Source organism: Agelaius tricolor, unplaced genomic scaffold (genome assembly GCF_023055355.1).
Source record: "Agelaius tricolor isolate 1412-34295 unplaced genomic scaffold, bAgeTri1.0.p SCAF_12, whole genome shotgun sequence".
In the NCBI taxonomy this organism is placed as follows: domain Eukaryota; kingdom Metazoa; phylum Chordata; class Aves; order Passeriformes; family Icteridae; genus Agelaius; species Agelaius tricolor.
Window position 1 is genome coordinate 5,372,938 of NW_027269272.1, and position 15,337 is coordinate 5,388,274.

General features: G+C 48.5%; 2 protein-coding genes across 4 annotated transcripts; one reads left to right on the forward strand and one right to left on the reverse strand.

Annotated features, from left to right (window-relative positions):
• Window positions 1-953: 953 nt before the first annotated feature.
• On the reverse strand, window positions 954-6,509 carry DTYMK (deoxythymidylate kinase). The gene is made up of 5 exons (XM_071437282.1): window positions 6,380-6,509; window positions 5,624-5,732; window positions 4,435-4,525; window positions 2,007-2,204; window positions 954-1,494 (listed from the first exon to the last, which is right to left on the reverse strand). Exons 1-5 carry the CDS (start codon window positions 6,507-6,509, stop codon window positions 1,384-1,386), a joined length of 639 nt encoding a protein of 212 aa, XP_071293383.1. The 3' UTR covers window positions 954-1,383.
• Window positions 6,510-6,585: 76 nt separating this feature from the next.
• Window positions 6,586-15,107, forward strand: ING5 (inhibitor of growth family member 5). 3 transcript variants are annotated; one of them, XM_071437279.1, is made up of 8 exons: window positions 6,586-6,736; window positions 7,596-7,667; window positions 8,319-8,485; window positions 9,792-9,903; window positions 10,618-10,711; window positions 11,906-12,041; window positions 12,222-12,283; window positions 12,821-15,107. In XM_071437279.1, the coding sequence occupies exons 1-8, from the start codon at window positions 6,700-6,702 to the stop codon at window positions 12,861-12,863; spliced, it is 723 nt and encodes a 240-aa protein (XP_071293380.1). In that variant the 5' UTR covers window positions 6,586-6,699; the 3' UTR covers window positions 12,864-15,107. The 3 variants fall into 3 exon arrangements, with proteins under 3 accessions (XP_071293380.1, XP_071293382.1, XP_071293381.1); XM_071437281.1 differs by lacking the exon at window positions 6,586-6,736 and adding an exon at window positions 6,934-6,969; XM_071437280.1 differs by lacking the exon at window positions 6,586-6,736 and adding an exon at window positions 6,991-7,425.
• The last annotated feature ends 230 nt before the right edge of the window (window positions 15,108-15,337 follow it).

Below are 15,337 nucleotides of genomic sequence, written 5' to 3' on the forward strand. Positions count from 1 at the left end.
CCCCATCCCTGAAGTGTCCAAGGCCAGCTTGGACAGAACTTGAAGCAGCCTGGTCTAGTGGAAGGTGTCCCTGACCTTGGAAAAAGATGATCCTTAGGATCCCTTTCCAGCCCAAATCAGTCTGTGATTCTACTGTTTATTTCACATTCATGGGTTTATGTTTAAGGACAGCTCTGCCAGACAAGATTTTACCCGAGTGTTCACACAACCCCAATAGCAGAGCTAAGCTCAGCTCTCTCTCTTAAATCTTTTAACAGGCATTTCTGGCTCTTCAGTGTGTTGCCTTGTCCCAGTGTTACTGTCAGGGCCTGATGCAGCATTGCAGGGGCTCACCTCCTTCACCAGGAGTGTCTGGCTGCCAAGTGCTGGGCAGCTGTGGAAGGAAGCTGTTGCCATTCTAGCTGATGCTTGTATTAGCAATGTTGTTTTAAATATTTACCTTCCTCTCCCTGCTCCTGAATCAGTTCAATCTGCCTCTCTCTGAGTTAGAGAGGATTTAGTCTGTGGAGATCAGAGCAGTCCACCCTGCTGGAAGGTGACTCAAACATTCAGCAGAGAGACCTGAACTCCCCTAGCCATGCCCATCTCTCAGTGTTCCTTGGAAATGATAAATATTCCAGTTTGTTCTGGTGATTTAGGTGATTCACAGCTGGTCTGCTTTCAAACTGCACTGAGGTGTGTGCAGGAGCCACCAGTGACTGTTCCTCTCATCTTGGGCAGTCTAAAATAATTTATGTGCCTCTTGTCCTCCAGACTGGCCTTGCTATGAGCTCATCCATCTATTTCAAGTTCTTACCTGCTCACAGCTGGGGAGAAGGCTTGAATTCACCTCTCCCCTTTTTTCCACAGCTCTAGCAAACAGTTTTCCTTGGATTTCATGCCTGAACTGCAGCACTTTCAACTCCCATATATCCTTCTAGAAGATAAATGATCATACTGAAACAAAAGCCCTGTGCCAAATGCTTAAAAGAGTAATTTATTAGCAAATCCTCTACAAACTGGTTTGAACATGGGGGGATGCATTTTCTAGAGAGGATGAATGATCAGAAACATGGTAGTTCCATAAAAATGGGAACTGTCTGTGTCCAGGGGTGGCCTGGGCTCCACACCCACATCTGCACTCCAGGACTGGAGCTGGAACAGGAGCTTGGGAGAGGGAGGTTTTGACAAGGAATTTGATACACATTCATGGCATGCTCATTTAAAAAATGCAGAAGGGACTCTGCAGGCTGGAAGGGAGGAGCAGAAAATAAAAAGGACATCAGCAGCATGTTGGACCCAAAAGAATACACAGGATCTAAGCTGCTGGGATGTCACAGTCATCCAAGTGCAGAAGATACAAAAAGTGACCTTTCCTTTATTCTTTTAGACCTGTATGAAGTTTCATTTCCAGAGTTCTCCCAAAGGTTTATTCTGAACCTCTTGCATAGTTTCCTTTGCAATGGACTTGATTTCTCTGTGCAAGTCTTCAATGCTCTTTGAAGCATCCACCATCTGTTTCCAAGACAACAAAAACACAGGACAGATAACAGAGAACACAGAAATGAGAAAAACCTTGCTGTTAACATCTGCTTACCCCCCATTACTCAATATGTTATTCTTCCTGAGTAGTGAAATGAGCTAATTACACCTCCTCTCTGCAGTTTCTGGAGTGCATTTGGGAGAAATCAAAATAGGCAGGAATAGACATTTAAGAAGTAGATGTGAGGGTGGGTGAAGGTAAACAGAAGGAGCTGCTGCTGGATGTTGTTTGCTGGCAGTGTCTGGGGTGTGTGACAGAGGCAGGTAAGCTGGGGATTCATCCCAGGTGCACCAAGAGTTGCCCAGGGTCTCCTGGAACAGGGAAGTGCCCTCTCTGCCACATCTCACAGTGCTCTTGGCTGGTCCCCAACATGTCCTGCTGAGCAAAGTGGGAAGGGGCAGCACAGGGATGTGACAGGCAAAATTTGGGAGCTCTCACTAGAGACCCTCAGTCCATGACAAGCCCATTAGAGTTAATTCCTCACCTTCCAGTTGAGGGTCTTGTCCTCCATGAGGGAATAGAAGCACTGAAGAACTTTCTTTTGGAAGGAGCTGGTCTCATAACGTTCCTGTCCAAAGTTGCCTCGTTCTGCTGCTGCTTCTGGGTTTAACTGGAGGAACAGGATCAGGTCTGGCTTTGGGAGCCCAACATCAGGCTGTTTGCACCAGTCCAGGCCAAAGTTCTGCCCCAAGCAAGGACAAGAGAGTGTGAGGTGAGACACAGAGACAGGAAAGCAGCAGGCTGGCTGGAGAGTGAGGTGGGGAAGGAACTGCCAAGGATGGCAGGAATTGCAACCCAAAACTCAGCACAGGCCATGAAGTGCACAGGTGATAGCCCAGCTGGCCATGTGGGAATTCAGCTCATCTGGGGGTGAGCAGGTTTTGTCAGGTGTTCAGCACCTCCTGTGCTTATTCAAGTTGGAGAGAGTGGAAGCTTTTTGTGCCTCTGCTGCAGATCCCATCTGAGCTCTACCAAGGCACGTTCTGGGCCTCCACACAGCCAGTGCCACTCCAGAACTTGCTCAGTCCAGAAGAAAGCTGCTCCCAAACACAAAGACCACACAGCTGCAATGCAGATCTCTCTGAGCCCCTGGAATTCCTTCCCAATACTCACCTCCCCAGGAATTTCAGCCCAGACACAAGAGATGCAGTTTTCCAGCTTTTGGATTTTGCTGACAGGTCTGAAGAGTTTCACCAGGGAATCCATGAATGAATACATGATGTTGGTGAGACTACAGAGTCCACTTACTGCTCATCCACATCTTAAATCCCTCTAGGAGGAGCTGGCACATCTGCCCCTCCAGTTTCTCCCCAGATGTTCTGTATCCTGGTAATCTGGGTATTTTTGGGATGTATGTGCAGTGGGTTTTTCAATCCCATGAGGGGGTAAGAGAAGCTGAAAGTGCCACAACATCTTGGGTGTGAGATCTGGCAGCCAGCAGACTTTTGTCTTAGGTATGGCCATCAACATCTCCCCTTCTGGAAATGCTTCTTGAGTGAAAAACATGCCAAACTCCAGTCTTATAAGAAGCAGAGGAGGCCCATTCCAGCAGCAAAGGATGCCATCCCTGCTTCCCAAAGGTGGCATCCACATGGCTGAGCCCTGCAGCTCACCAGCTACATTCAAAGAAATGCAAACACTTTAAGACACCTTTTTTTCCCCCACCAGAAAGCAGCAGAGCATTCCTTGCTGTGCCCATGTGGATTTGGGATCACTATTTTGGGGTGATCAGCTCATGTTACACATCCTGGCTCTTAATTTGGGGCTTTTGCAGACACCTAATTAGCACCTAAATGCTTCAATGCATCTGTCTCAAGCTACACAATGTCCAGGCAAGCAGGAGGGGGGTGAAGATGCAGGTGAGGGTGCAGGGCTTGGGGGGCCCAGGATCTCCTCAGTCCCTCCAGGAAGCAAGAAAGGCTTGGGCAGGAATGAATGCAGGTCACAGCTGGTGCTGCAGGCATGGCTGGAGCTTCTGTGACCACTCCTAGAGGATTGGTGGCTGCTCAGCAGGAACAGGACACTTCTGAGGGAGTGGGACAAGTGTCTGTGCAGAATGGCTCCAAGAAAGGCTGACAGAGCTGACTTGTTCTGAAAGCCAAAAGGCACAAGTGGGAATTCCCAAGATATTGAGGAGAAATTCTTCCCTCTGAGGGTGCTGAACTGGTTCAGTCTCAGCTGCCCAATGTTTTAATCCAGTACAGCACAGGAGTTGGAATATGGCACCAATGATTTAAAAAACCCCCAAACTGTGGGATCTGATCTAAGATTACAAGGGCAGGGTTAGATGGGATATTGAGAAGAAATTCTTCCCTGTGAGAGAGCTGAGGCCCTGGCACAGGGTGCCCAGAGAAGCTGTTGCTGCCCCTGGATCCCTGGAAGTGTCCAAGGCCAGGCTGGACAGGGCTTGGAGCAACCTGGGATAGTGGAAGGTGTCCCTGCCCTGGCAAGGACAAGTGGGAAATTCAGGCTAAATGAGGAAAACCACTTTTCCTCTGAAGGTGAGCAGAGAAGAACCCAGAAAGGAATGGATCTACATCCCTGAAGATACTCAGACCTTGGCTGGATGTAGGCCCAAGCAGCCTGCTTATGTCAGCCCTGCTGGAGGCTGAATTCCACAGGTCCCTTCTAATGTATGTGGTTCTGTTCCACAAATTGATGGGCCAGCAGCCTGAGCAAGTACAGAGAGTCTACAGGTCAGCTTCCAGTCCAGCAGTCTGTCCAGACTTACAAAAAGTCACCAAATAAGTTTTTCTGCTTGTTGTGGGGAAGGGTGGGCCCATGTTAAAATCTGAGCTGACCCTTCCACCCCTCACCTCCCAGAGGAATGGCCCCTGGGCCATCCACACCAACAGCCTGGGGCTGCTTCCCCAAGGAAGAGAGGGGCAGGGGCTGCTGCAAGTCTCACTCACCCCTTTGGCACTCGTGAAGGCCACTCCAGAGAAGGCATATCTGTCAACCACCACCGTGATCCCCTGCTGCAGCTTCTCCTTCATCATCGGTCTGGAACCATGGGGAGATAAAATAACAAAGCTGCACTCCTTTATGGTGACAGGAATGGAAGGAGTTCATCTAAAACTCCAAATATGTCATCATTAAGGGAGGTCAGCTGTGATGCAGGTGGCAGGTGAAGAGATGTTTGTATTCCCCACCAGGCACTGACCAAATACCCCCTCATGACACCCAAACTCAGGGTGCCAGCACTGGGCACTGCTCTAGGCAGCTCCAGGGATTCCAGGCAAGATCAAAGATGAACTATATTGACATGGACAGATAGTCCTCTTGCCCTTTTAGGTGGTACAGCAGATTTTGTGACATGCTCTGCCACCTCTATTCATGACACTTCTTCTTAGAGCTCACTTCTGTGCCTTCTGCTTAACTGGCACTGCCACTACAGCAGAGCCAGCAAAACTTTTCTGTAAAATGAGAACATTTTGGAATCTGTATTTCCAGGTAGAAACAACAGCCAACAGTGATTTCCCCACATCCACACACAGGCTCTGTGACTAAAGCAAGGACAGCCAATTCCTTAAGCACTGTCACTCACAGGGGCTGCCTGGCAAAGCAAGGTTATCTTCAGGAAAGGGAATAAATTCACAGTCTGAACTGGTTCAGTCTCAGCTGCCCAATGTTTTAATCCAGTACAGCACAGGAGTTGGAAATATGGCACCAATGATTCCAAAAAAAATCCCAAACTGTGGGATCTGATCTAAGATTACAAGGGCAGGGTTAGATGGGATATTAGGAAGAAATTTTTCACTGTGAGGGTGGGGAGGCCCTGGCACAGGGTGCCCAGAGAAGCTGTGGCTGTCCCTGGATTCCTGGAAGTGTCCAAGGCCAGGCTGGACAGGGCTTGGAGCAGCCTGGGACAGTGGAAGGTGTCCCTGTCCATGCCAGGGGTGGCACTGGCTGGGCTTTAAGATCCCTCCCAACCCAAACCATCCTGTGATTAAATCTGAGTCCTTAAGACCCCATTTCCAGCCTGTTCCCCTGTCTGAACAGGATCACATTCTTGTACTTCCTGTGCCCACTGCAAGCTCAAAGCCCGTGGGAGCCCACCCCAGCCATTTTTCTCTCCCAAGTGAGCAAACATGACGTTACACGTGCTCCCAGCGGTTGGCAGAGAAGAGCAGGTGGATGGTGTGGTCCTCCAGGTTCTTCTCCCTGCCCAGGTAGGAGCTGATCAGCTGCCCAATCTCTGTCGTTCTGTCTGCAGGAAACACAGAACACGCAAAGGCTGCCCCAAACTGCTCTTCCCAGAGAGGTGTCTGTCCAGGGGAGTCTGTCTGTCACGGGTGGGAGGTTGGTCTGAGCAGGGCAGGGTCAGTCTGTCAGTCATGGATGAGCTGAGATCAGTCTGTTTGTCCATCAGAGGTGGCAGGAGGTCTGTCCAGGGTGAGGGGGATGTTTATTTGCCACGGTGGGAGAAGGTCGGTCCATAAGGGGGTGGATCTACCTGCCTGTGACAGGCTGGGGGAGAGGAGCTCGGTCCATCCGGGATGAGAGTCTGTCCGTCTGTCTGTCCGGGACGGGAGGAGTCTATCCACCCGGGGCTCTGTCTGTCTGTCCGGGACGGGAGCGGTCTATCCACCCGGGGCTCTGTCTGTCTGTCCGGGACGGGAGCAGTCTATCCGCCCGGGGCTCTGTCTGTCCGAGAGGAGTCTATCCTCCCATGGCTCTGTCCGGGCTGTGGGAGTCCATCTGTCCGGTGGGAGGCGGTCAGTCTGTCTAGGGTGGGAGGACTCTATAGCTCAGGGCTGGGGCGGTCCCTCCGTTCAAACGCGGGCCCGCGCAGAGTTTGGGCGCGCAGGAAGCTCCTCCGGCCGGCCCCCGCTCCTTCCCTCCCCAGCACCGTACCCGGGAAGCGGAGGAGGTCGGCGGGGTGCCCGGCCTCCCGGAGGGCCTCCACGAGCCGCCGGCCCTGCGTGCTCTTCCCGGCCCGATCCACGCCCTCCAGCGCGATCAGCGCCCCGCGCCGTGCCGCCATCGCCGCCCGCCGGCCCCGCCCCTTCCGCCGCGCCCACCAATCGCCGGTGGCCCCGCCCCTCATGAATATGCAGCGCTGCCGGCGGCGGCGGCGGCCAATGGGAGGCGGGCGGGCCGTGAATACGGGATGAGGCCGCGGGCCTTGTCATGCGGGCCCGGCGGGCGGCGGGGAGCGGCGCGCGGGCCGCAAGATGGCGACTGCCATGTACCTGGAGCACTACCTGGACAGTGAGCGCGGGGCGGGGGCGGCGGAGGGGCCGGGACGGGGAACGGGGCGGGGGCGGCGGGATCGGGGCGGGGGCGGCGGCGGCGGCAGCGCGGGAATTAAAACTGCGCCATGGGCAGCGCGGGGGAGTGGGGGGCGGGGGGGGCGCGTCACGGTGATTGCGTCATCAGCCGGCGCCGGGCTACGTCAGCGGTGTGCGCTGGGGAGTGGGAGTGAAGTCATGGCGGCTGTGGCGGTCAGCGGGGCGGGGGTTTTGTTCCTGTCCCTTCTCTCTGCTCTGGATCCTCTTCCTGTCCCCTCCTTCTGCTCGGGGTCCCGGTCTTGTCCCGTCTCTCTGCTCTGGATCCCACTCCCGTTCCCTCCCTCCGCTCGGGGCCCGCTCCTGTCCTTTCCCTATGCCTTGGGTCCTGCTCCCGTCTCCTCCCTCTGCTCGGGGTCCCGCTTGTTCTCCTCTCTCTGCCTTCGGTCCCGCTCCCGTCCCCTCCCTCCGCTCGGGATCTCGCTCCCGTCTCCTCTCTTTGCTGGGAGTCCCGCTCCCGTCCCCTCTCTCTGCTCTGAATCTCGCTCCTGTCCTCTGCCGCTGCTCGGGGCCCCGCTCCCGTCCCTTTCCTCTGCTCACGGCCCCGCTGCCCCCCTGGGCCGTGGTTCTGGGTGGTTCCAAAACCCAGCCAGGTGCTCAAAGTCTGCTGAGGTGAGCGGGCGGCTCACGGTGCGTGACTCGCAGGCTGGGTTTGGTTTGGTTGGGTTGGGTTGGGTTGGTTGGTTTGATTTAGAACTCATCTCGTTCCAGCCCCTGCCCTAGGCAGGGACACATTCTGTTGATAAGGTTGCTCAGAGCATTTAGCAGCATTTTTATTGTAGGTATTGAGAATCTGCCGTGCGAGCTGCAGAGGAACTTCCAGCTGATGCGGGAGCTGGATCAGAGGACGGAAGGTACGTGCAGGTGTTCCGGCAAGCAGAGCCGGGAGAGCCCCCTGGAGGCCGGGCTTTAGAGGCCGTGGCTGTTCCTTCTCTCAGGCTGAGTGCTCTGCAGTGTTTGCCTCTTTCCTCTGAGGATGTAGCTCACATGGCAGGGCTTGATTTTGTTTCTAGTTTAAATTCATAGCTCTGTGATCACTCTACTCAGTGGCCTTCCTTCCACATGTTCCCATATCTAACAAGTTCTAGATTCCTCTGTGCCTTGCAGGATGATTTTTCTTGCTTTTTGAAGTTTTTGTTAGTGTCTGGCTGCACATTAATTATTTTAATTTTGAGCCATCAGAGCAGTAAGTGACAGCCCAACAAGTAAAATGTTCTGTATGTGGGAAGAGAGGCTGAAACTTGTGAACCCATGGGTTCAGGTCATGATCTTAACTGTGAATTAACTGTAAATTAACTTCTGAATTAGCTGTAGAACACTTGAGAAAGCAGAATCACACCACAAGTGACAAACGGTGAACACCTTTAACTTAACAGGTTTTGTTTTTGAAAAAGAAAATACATTAAGGAATTGAGGGGAGCATAACAGCTGCCAGGAAGGGTCTCCTAAATGGAAATAAAAAACCAAAAAAAAAAAAAAAAAAAGATTTTTTTTCTTTTCTCCAGACAAGAAAGCAGAGATTGACAGCCTGGCAGCAGCATACATTGAGTCTGTGAAGAACATGGTACCTGAGGAGAGGGTGGAGCACCTGAGGAAGATCCAGAGTGCCTACAGCAAGTGCAAGGAGTACAGTGATGACAAAGTACAGCTGGCCATGCAGACCTATGAGATGGTGAGCCATGGAAAAATGGGCATCCTCTGGAATGCTACACGTGGAGATGCTTCACAGTGTCAGCTTCCCTTCACTTTTTCTTCTTTTTGACTTAAATTTCTTACCAAAAGAAATTTAGTCCTCAAGTTTGTTTCTTTCTGTTGCCATCCCCAAAGAGCTTTCTCCTTTGGCACCAGGTTTCTCTTTTGCTGAAGAATTAGTGAGTTTACCCCCCCCCCTTGGAGGTGGCTTTATCAGCAGTACTCGTCTGCTGTGTGATAATGCCAGCAAATTTACCCCACTCCCTCCTCCCCAGCAGCTCTCTGTCACTGATAATTTATTTAGGGCACACTTAGTTGAAAGCAAATTGGTTGTCTTTTTTTTAAGCCAGTTGCTGTGCTGTGTTGTGGAGGAACAGCAGGAATTCTGCTCAGTTGCCTGGGTTTATTGGACCTGAAAATTTCCTCTATAGACCTTGGGAGAAAATCCCATTTCTTAAGATGCAGATTTCCACTTTTTTTTTTTCCCTTCTATCCCTTGAATATTTCTTATCTCCACTTGTTTTACCCCCTGGATGAAAGTTGAGTGAGGGGAATCCTTTTGACTGTACTAAATGTTTGCTGTCCAGCTTGCAAAGATGCTTTGAGTTTTGCTACAGCTGCAGTAGGTGTTTGGCTGCCATCAAACCCTGCAAAAAAGGAAATGATGTCCCAAGATATCAATGCCCTGATAATTAATGCACTAATTTAATGACAAACTATTGTAGCAGCACAGTTTGTGGGGGTGGCTTGAAATCCCTGTTCTGAAAGTCACTTTATTGCAGCCAGGGTAGTTCCAGGTATTTAATTAGTGTGTGTTGAGTTGATACTGAGGATAGCCAGCCTCTGTCTGTATTTGTTGTTAAACTTTGATTCACGTGACAGTGGAGTACCCTGGGAAAAACCCAAACTGCTCAGCTCGACACATTTCAAGGACTGCCTTTCAATTTTGAAAATTGCAGGGACAAAACCATTTTTTTAGTATCTCTCATCCTGTTTTGTTCTGAAAATCATTACTCTGAGTTGCTTTGAGTGTCTGTTGCCTCCCTTCTTCCTTTCTGCCTGCTTGTGGAGCGGTTGGATCCTTGTGCTTTTCCTCCTCATTCCCTCTGCCTGTGCCATTTCCCTTTCCCCACCCCATACCCCTTTCCTGCCTCACTCTGCACCACCACACTGCTCCTGCTGATAACAGCCAAGTTTGAGCCCTTCCTGTTTTTGTCTGGGGCTCTTTTTTTCTTTTTTTTTGGGTGTTTCTTTGCAGTTCAGTTTGTGGTTTCCTCTCGGGGCAGGTGGATAAGCACATCCGCCGGCTGGATGCGGACCTGGCGCGCTTTGAGGCTGATCTCAAAGATAAACTGGAAGGCAGCGACTTTGAAACCCCTGCATCCAGGAGCCTGAAAAGTGGGTGAATTTTACACAGTTGGCAGCCTTTTCCAGCACTTAGAGTATCAAAGAAGGAAGGCTGAGATGTAAAATAGGCTGTTATTTCTGGAGGAAGGAAAGAAATGTGTCGGTCTGTTTGTTTTTAATGTTCTTACAGTGGGCAAGAGATGAAGAGAAATGTGGTGCTGGGATCAAATTTACTGTCACTGTTTCATCCTGAGCTTGTTACTGGTTCTAAGGAGGGTGCTGTGCCAAAACTGCACTGCTATAACAGTCTTAGTTTTGGGAGAAATTAGGAATTAAAAGAAGATTTAAAATTAAAAGCAGCAGTGCAGTACAGCTTTATGCCTTTGAACAATGAAATAAGGGGTAGGAGCAAGGAGGTGGGGATAAAAGTTATGTTAGTTATTGAGTAATCTATTAAATGTGCTTTAAAATACACTGAGATGAAAAAAAAATACTGCATGTCTAATCAAGTGTGATGCTGTTTATGACACACTGCAGTGCTTTGTTGCCAAAACTACAAACACAAGAGCTTGGTGCTCAGTTGTTATTAATTTGGTGTACTTGTGGCTTACAAATGCATTTCAGTCGGCATATTCAATTACATATATAATAAGGATTACTCAGTTGCATATGAAATAGGGATTTGAAGCCAGTAACTGCATCAAAAGAACAGCTGGGGATGTTTCTGCCACTCAGATAGGCTGAAGTTTTGTTTTTCCTTTCTAGAGGGACGAAGTCAGAAAGACAAAAGAAGCTCTCGTGGTCGAGGCAGGAGAACATCTGAAGAAGATACACCAAAGAAAAAGAAGCTCAAAGGAGGGTAAGGCAGAGCCAGGCACAACTCCAGGGCCTTGGTGGTGACACTTGATGAATTTTCCACAGGCTCATATTACCCTGTTTATGACTCATGTCCAGATGGAGAGCAGTGTTAGGAGTGCTCTGGTCTTACTCCATTTCATTAATGTCCTGCTTAGGACAGGCCAGCATTGTTAATTAACTCCTTGGTTGGCATGTGGAAGCTCAGCATGCTTGAAACACTCTGACTGGAAGGACAAGATCCTGTTGCTGTTGGCAAGCTGGGAGAAAATAGCTTTGATTTTTGTCACAGGGCTATTTTTAACAGTTGCTTGTGGTCTTGATGGTAAAAGAAATTTACTTTGCCATCAGGACAGAAACTGATGTTGTGCTGCTGTTCTAGAAATCTTGGAGAATTTTGGGGGGTTGTTTTCACAGAATTGTGTCCTAGGTAGCCTTGAATAATCTGATTTGGTTTTGAGAGGCAAGGAGGAAAGCTTGTTCCCTCTCTGAGATGGGATTTATATGAAAGGGGCTTGGTTTATTATGATATTTTCAGGTGGCAGGAAACTAAAAGTAGTTTCTATGGACTGCTACTGGCATGTCAGCACATCCCTGTCAGGGTAAGAGGGTTCACTCATGCCTGACAATGAGAAAAAAATCTGTATTGAAACAGGTTGGGAAAAACCTCAAAGAGGTTATTGTACCCACAACCAGGAGTGATCTGTATGATAATTTGTTACTTTACTCATGACAGCTACAAATCCCTCTCTTAATTCTTTCCAGTCATACTGTGTTTGATCCAACCTACTGTATGATTTTAATTACTGGTAATGTAATACAAACTCTAAAACAGGCTCAGTGTGGTTTAGGGAAGATACTGTAAAACACTAATTTTCCCAAGTAGGATTTGGATCTTGGAAACACCAAATCCCAGAATGGTTTGGGTTTGGAAGGACCTTAAAGACCATCCCCTGCAGTGGGCAGGGGCACCTTCCACTAGCCTGGGTTGTTCCAAGTCTGGCCATGAACACTTCAGCAATGGGGAGGCACAGCTTTTCCAGGCAACCTGTGCCAGGGCTTCCCTACCCTCACAGAGAAGAATTTCCTCCCAGTATCCCATCTAACCCTTCCCTCTGGCAGTGGGGAGCCATGCCCTTGTACACAGTGCTGTCTGCAGTTGAGAAGTGTTTTGTCCTGACTCTGTCCTTGCCCACAGGTCTGAGTTTGCTGATACCATCCTGTCAGTGCATCCCTCAGATGTCCTGGACATGCCAGTGGATCCCAACGAGCCCACCTACTGCCTGTGTCACCAGGTGTCCTATGGAGAGATGATTGGCTGTGACAACCCAGATGTAAGCACTTGAGAGATTATTGATTTTCAGGTGTTTGTTGCTTCCCAACCCTGTACAGTCCAAGGAGGGGGTCCTTGCTCAGTTAGCTCAGTCCTTGCTCACTTAGCTCATGCCAAATGATGGGAATGTTTGTGAGCCACTAAGAATCTCCTCTGTGGGTTTTTCCTTTCTCTTTTGCAGTGCCCAATCGAGTGGTTCCACTTTGCATGTGTGGACCTGACCACCAAACCAAAAGGGAAATGGTGAGTGTGACAGCATTCAGCTTTGGGGTTTTTATCAGGCTGCAGTTTGCCTCAGCAAGAATTAAAACCCTGCTGTGACCCTGACAGTTTGCATCCTCTGTGATTGGGGATTAATTTGAGGGTAGAAGATACAAGATGAATCTTCTTGTTAAAAAAATCATTTCCACAGAAGTCTTAGGTACTGATGGGAGAAAAACTGCCTGATAAACAGAGCAGGTTTTGACCTGAGGCTTGTGTAAACAGGGACATGTTTCATTTGCTCCATTGTCACTAGTTGTGGCTGTGCTTAAAACAGACCCAGGCACCTCTTTGTTTCACTTCTGGAGGCAAATTTTGAAGACTTGTCAGGGTTTTACTCTGTGCTTATCTTGGAAAGGATTGTGGGCTTGTTATTTTTATCTAATGGACTGTTTTAATCAAATTACCAATTGTCAGTCAGAAACAAGCTTAATTGTGCCCAAATGTTAAAAACAGTTCTCACGCTCTGTGCTGGTAATTTCAGGAGCTAATTACTGCCTCTTTTTTGTTTTCCTACAGGTTTTGTCCTCGTTGTGTTCAGGAAAGAAAGAAAAAGAAGTAAGCAGTAGAGGGGGATACACCGCCGAGGCAAGAAGAATTTAATATATTCCTACATTCATGTTGCAATATTACCTTTGATTATTTTTTGTTAGTCTATCCTCCATCTTTTTCTGGTATGATATTTAATTATCCAGTGGCCAGTTGAAATTCCTGTTCTTTCCTAAGACAGTGACTTTGGGAGGGAGTCCCAAATCCCTTTGCCACGGAGATTTTATTTATGTTAGTCTTGCACAATAATACTGAGGGAGGGTGTTGCCTTTTCTGGCTGTTTCCATTTCCCTGAAGATTCTTTAAGTACATCACTGTGAAGATGAAACCTGCAGTATTCTTGGAGAGAGAAGGTCGGATTTATTCACCAAATAAGATTAAGGCCTGAATTGTTGGCTGTGATTGCCTGTGTGGCACATGGGTAAATCAGGTTTTAGGGAAAGGCTCCATGAGGATATTTTTTGTTTGTTCCCATGATGGTGTGGCTCTGCTGTTGGAGAAGGCCATCAGGAATGTTCTAACAGAACTTCTTGTCTTTTTTTAATTGGCCACATTAGCATGTTCTTGACTTCTCTAGCTGCCTTTCAGATGATGAATGTGAACCCTTGCATTAGCACAGTGTCAGTGGCTGCAGCAGAAGAGAGGGAGGAACTCAGGAGCTGGACAGCAAAAATCTGTCTTTTTCTTCCTCTGAGATACAGAAGTTGAGGGAAGAGCAAACTCTTGCTTTTATATCTGTCTCCTGCATCATGAGGCTTCCCTGCCTTCAGTGAAAGATGTAGTGGGGAAAGGTGTTCCAGGCTTCCTTCCTGCTGGTGAAAGGAGGAAAAAAAAGCCCCAAACTCAAGAACTCAAGGACTTTGCTGGCTCTGGTTCCCAGTGGGTGTTGGTGGCAGCTCTGTGCAGGGCTGTGTGCTGCTTCCCATACCAGTGTGCAGGAGCTCTTGGTACAGACTGCTGGGAAGGCATTGAGAAACTCCCAGATAAACTCTTCTTCTGCTGAAAAAACAGTACAGAAGATTAAAAACACTTCTGCTCAGATTCTGGCACCTGTTTTCAAAAGAAAGGTGGCTTTTCCTGTTACACTGAGCCTCTTACTCTTGTTTTGCAATGAAGGAAAGTAGAACACAGCTCCTGCCACCTCTCCTTCCCTCTGTGGGGCTTTCTGCCTGCTGCTGACATAGAACAGACCTCTCAATTGTGAGGCAGCTTTTCCATGAATATTGATTTGTGGCAGGAAAAAAGGGTGGATTTTAGGAAGAAATCCCTGTCTTCAGGGTGCTGTCATTTACGGTGTGATGTTGCAGGTGTCTTTACTGCATTGCATCACAGAGAGATGAAGTTCCCACAGTTGTGTGCATGAAAATGCACATTTGTGATACACATTTGTCATTGCTGCTTCAGAGCAGTACATGGACAACAGCAGGCAGGGAAATTAAAGCCAGAGTGCTGGATGGAAGGAGGAGGAACAGCAGTCACAAAAACCTGGAGTTCAGTGAGCCCTCTTCTTCTTCCTGCCTCTTCTTGAGAGCAAATTTGTGGTACCTCATGAGCCAGCCTGTAATCCAGTCCCTGATGCTGTCCCAGGGTTTGTTTTCCCCTCCCACCCAATGGTATTGTAGGCAGCTTCTCTTCCTGATTTTCCTAAGCTTTGTTAGTACTGGCATTGCTGTGGATTAAGCATTTGATTGGAAACAACCTCAGAATTCCACTCTGGAGATCTTGCTGGAAATGTGCCATGAGGGGAGAGCAGCTCTGGGTGAGCCAGTGTGGAGCTGACTTCCCTCAGCTCTAAAATTCTGGTCAGGTAGGATAAAAAAACCACATTTCTAATAGTACTTTTGGGGCTTTGAAGAGCATTTTCTTCTTGAACCAGCAAAGCAAAAAGGAAAACAAGCTCTGGAAGGTAGAGCCCTCAAAAGGAAGGATAGTTTGCTAGGAATGATGAATAGTGGGAGGTACAACATTCTGTTCTTTACAACACCTGTGATGTGTAAAGCATCTGAGATGTGATACCAGCAATAAACTCTCCCATTGGGAACATGCCAGTTCAGGGCTTGGATGGGTTCAGGAGCATCTCCTGCCCTCTTAAACCTGGTCGTAGAGAATTTTTACGACTCCTTGTAGACAGAAATACCAGCAGCCTTCATTTTTGCTTACTAAAAGATTTAAATCTTCTGACTTTTGAATGTACAGTGTTAAAATATTTCCTACAAAAGGGTGATCCCTAAAGGAATATCCCACTAAACGTTACCCCCCCCAAAAAAAAAACCCCACACAAAGAGAGGGGGCCCAGCTTTACTGCAGCTCATCCAAACTGGAGGTCAATACCGACTTTCACCCAATTCCCGAAAAAAAAAAAAATTAAGGAATGTAATGTTTAAAAGAAAAAAAAATGTATATCTGTATTTTTGGATCTTGGAGATGTTGGATTATATTATAAATAAAGTATTTTTGGGAATAAATGTGTGAGGGGGGTTTTTGGGG

Bases quoted from the DNA above. Each gene is read 5' to 3' on its own strand.
- DTYMK (XM_071437282.1), bottom strand. From the start codon at position 6,509: ATGGCGGCACGGCGCGGGGCGCTGATCGCGCTGGAGGGCGTGGATCGG. The intron at 5,733-6,379 runs GTACGGTGCTGG...TGTTTCCTGCAG, and splicing joins CGACCTCCTCCGCTTCCCGG to ACAGAACGACAGAGATTGGG. The intron at 4,526-5,623 runs GTAACGTCATGT...CCATGGTTCCAG, and splicing joins GCCAACCGCTGGGAGCACGT to ACCGATGATGAAGGAGAAGC.
- ING5 (XM_071437279.1), top strand. From the start codon at position 6,700: ATGGCGACTGCCATGTACCTGGAGCACTACCTGGACA. The intron at 6,737-7,595 runs GTGAGCGCGGGG...TTTTTATTGTAG, and splicing joins CCTGGAGCACTACCTGGACA to GTATTGAGAATCTGCCGTGC. The intron at 8,486-9,791 runs GTGAGCCATGGA...CTCTCGGGGCAG, and splicing joins CCATGCAGACCTATGAGATG to GTGGATAAGCACATCCGCCG.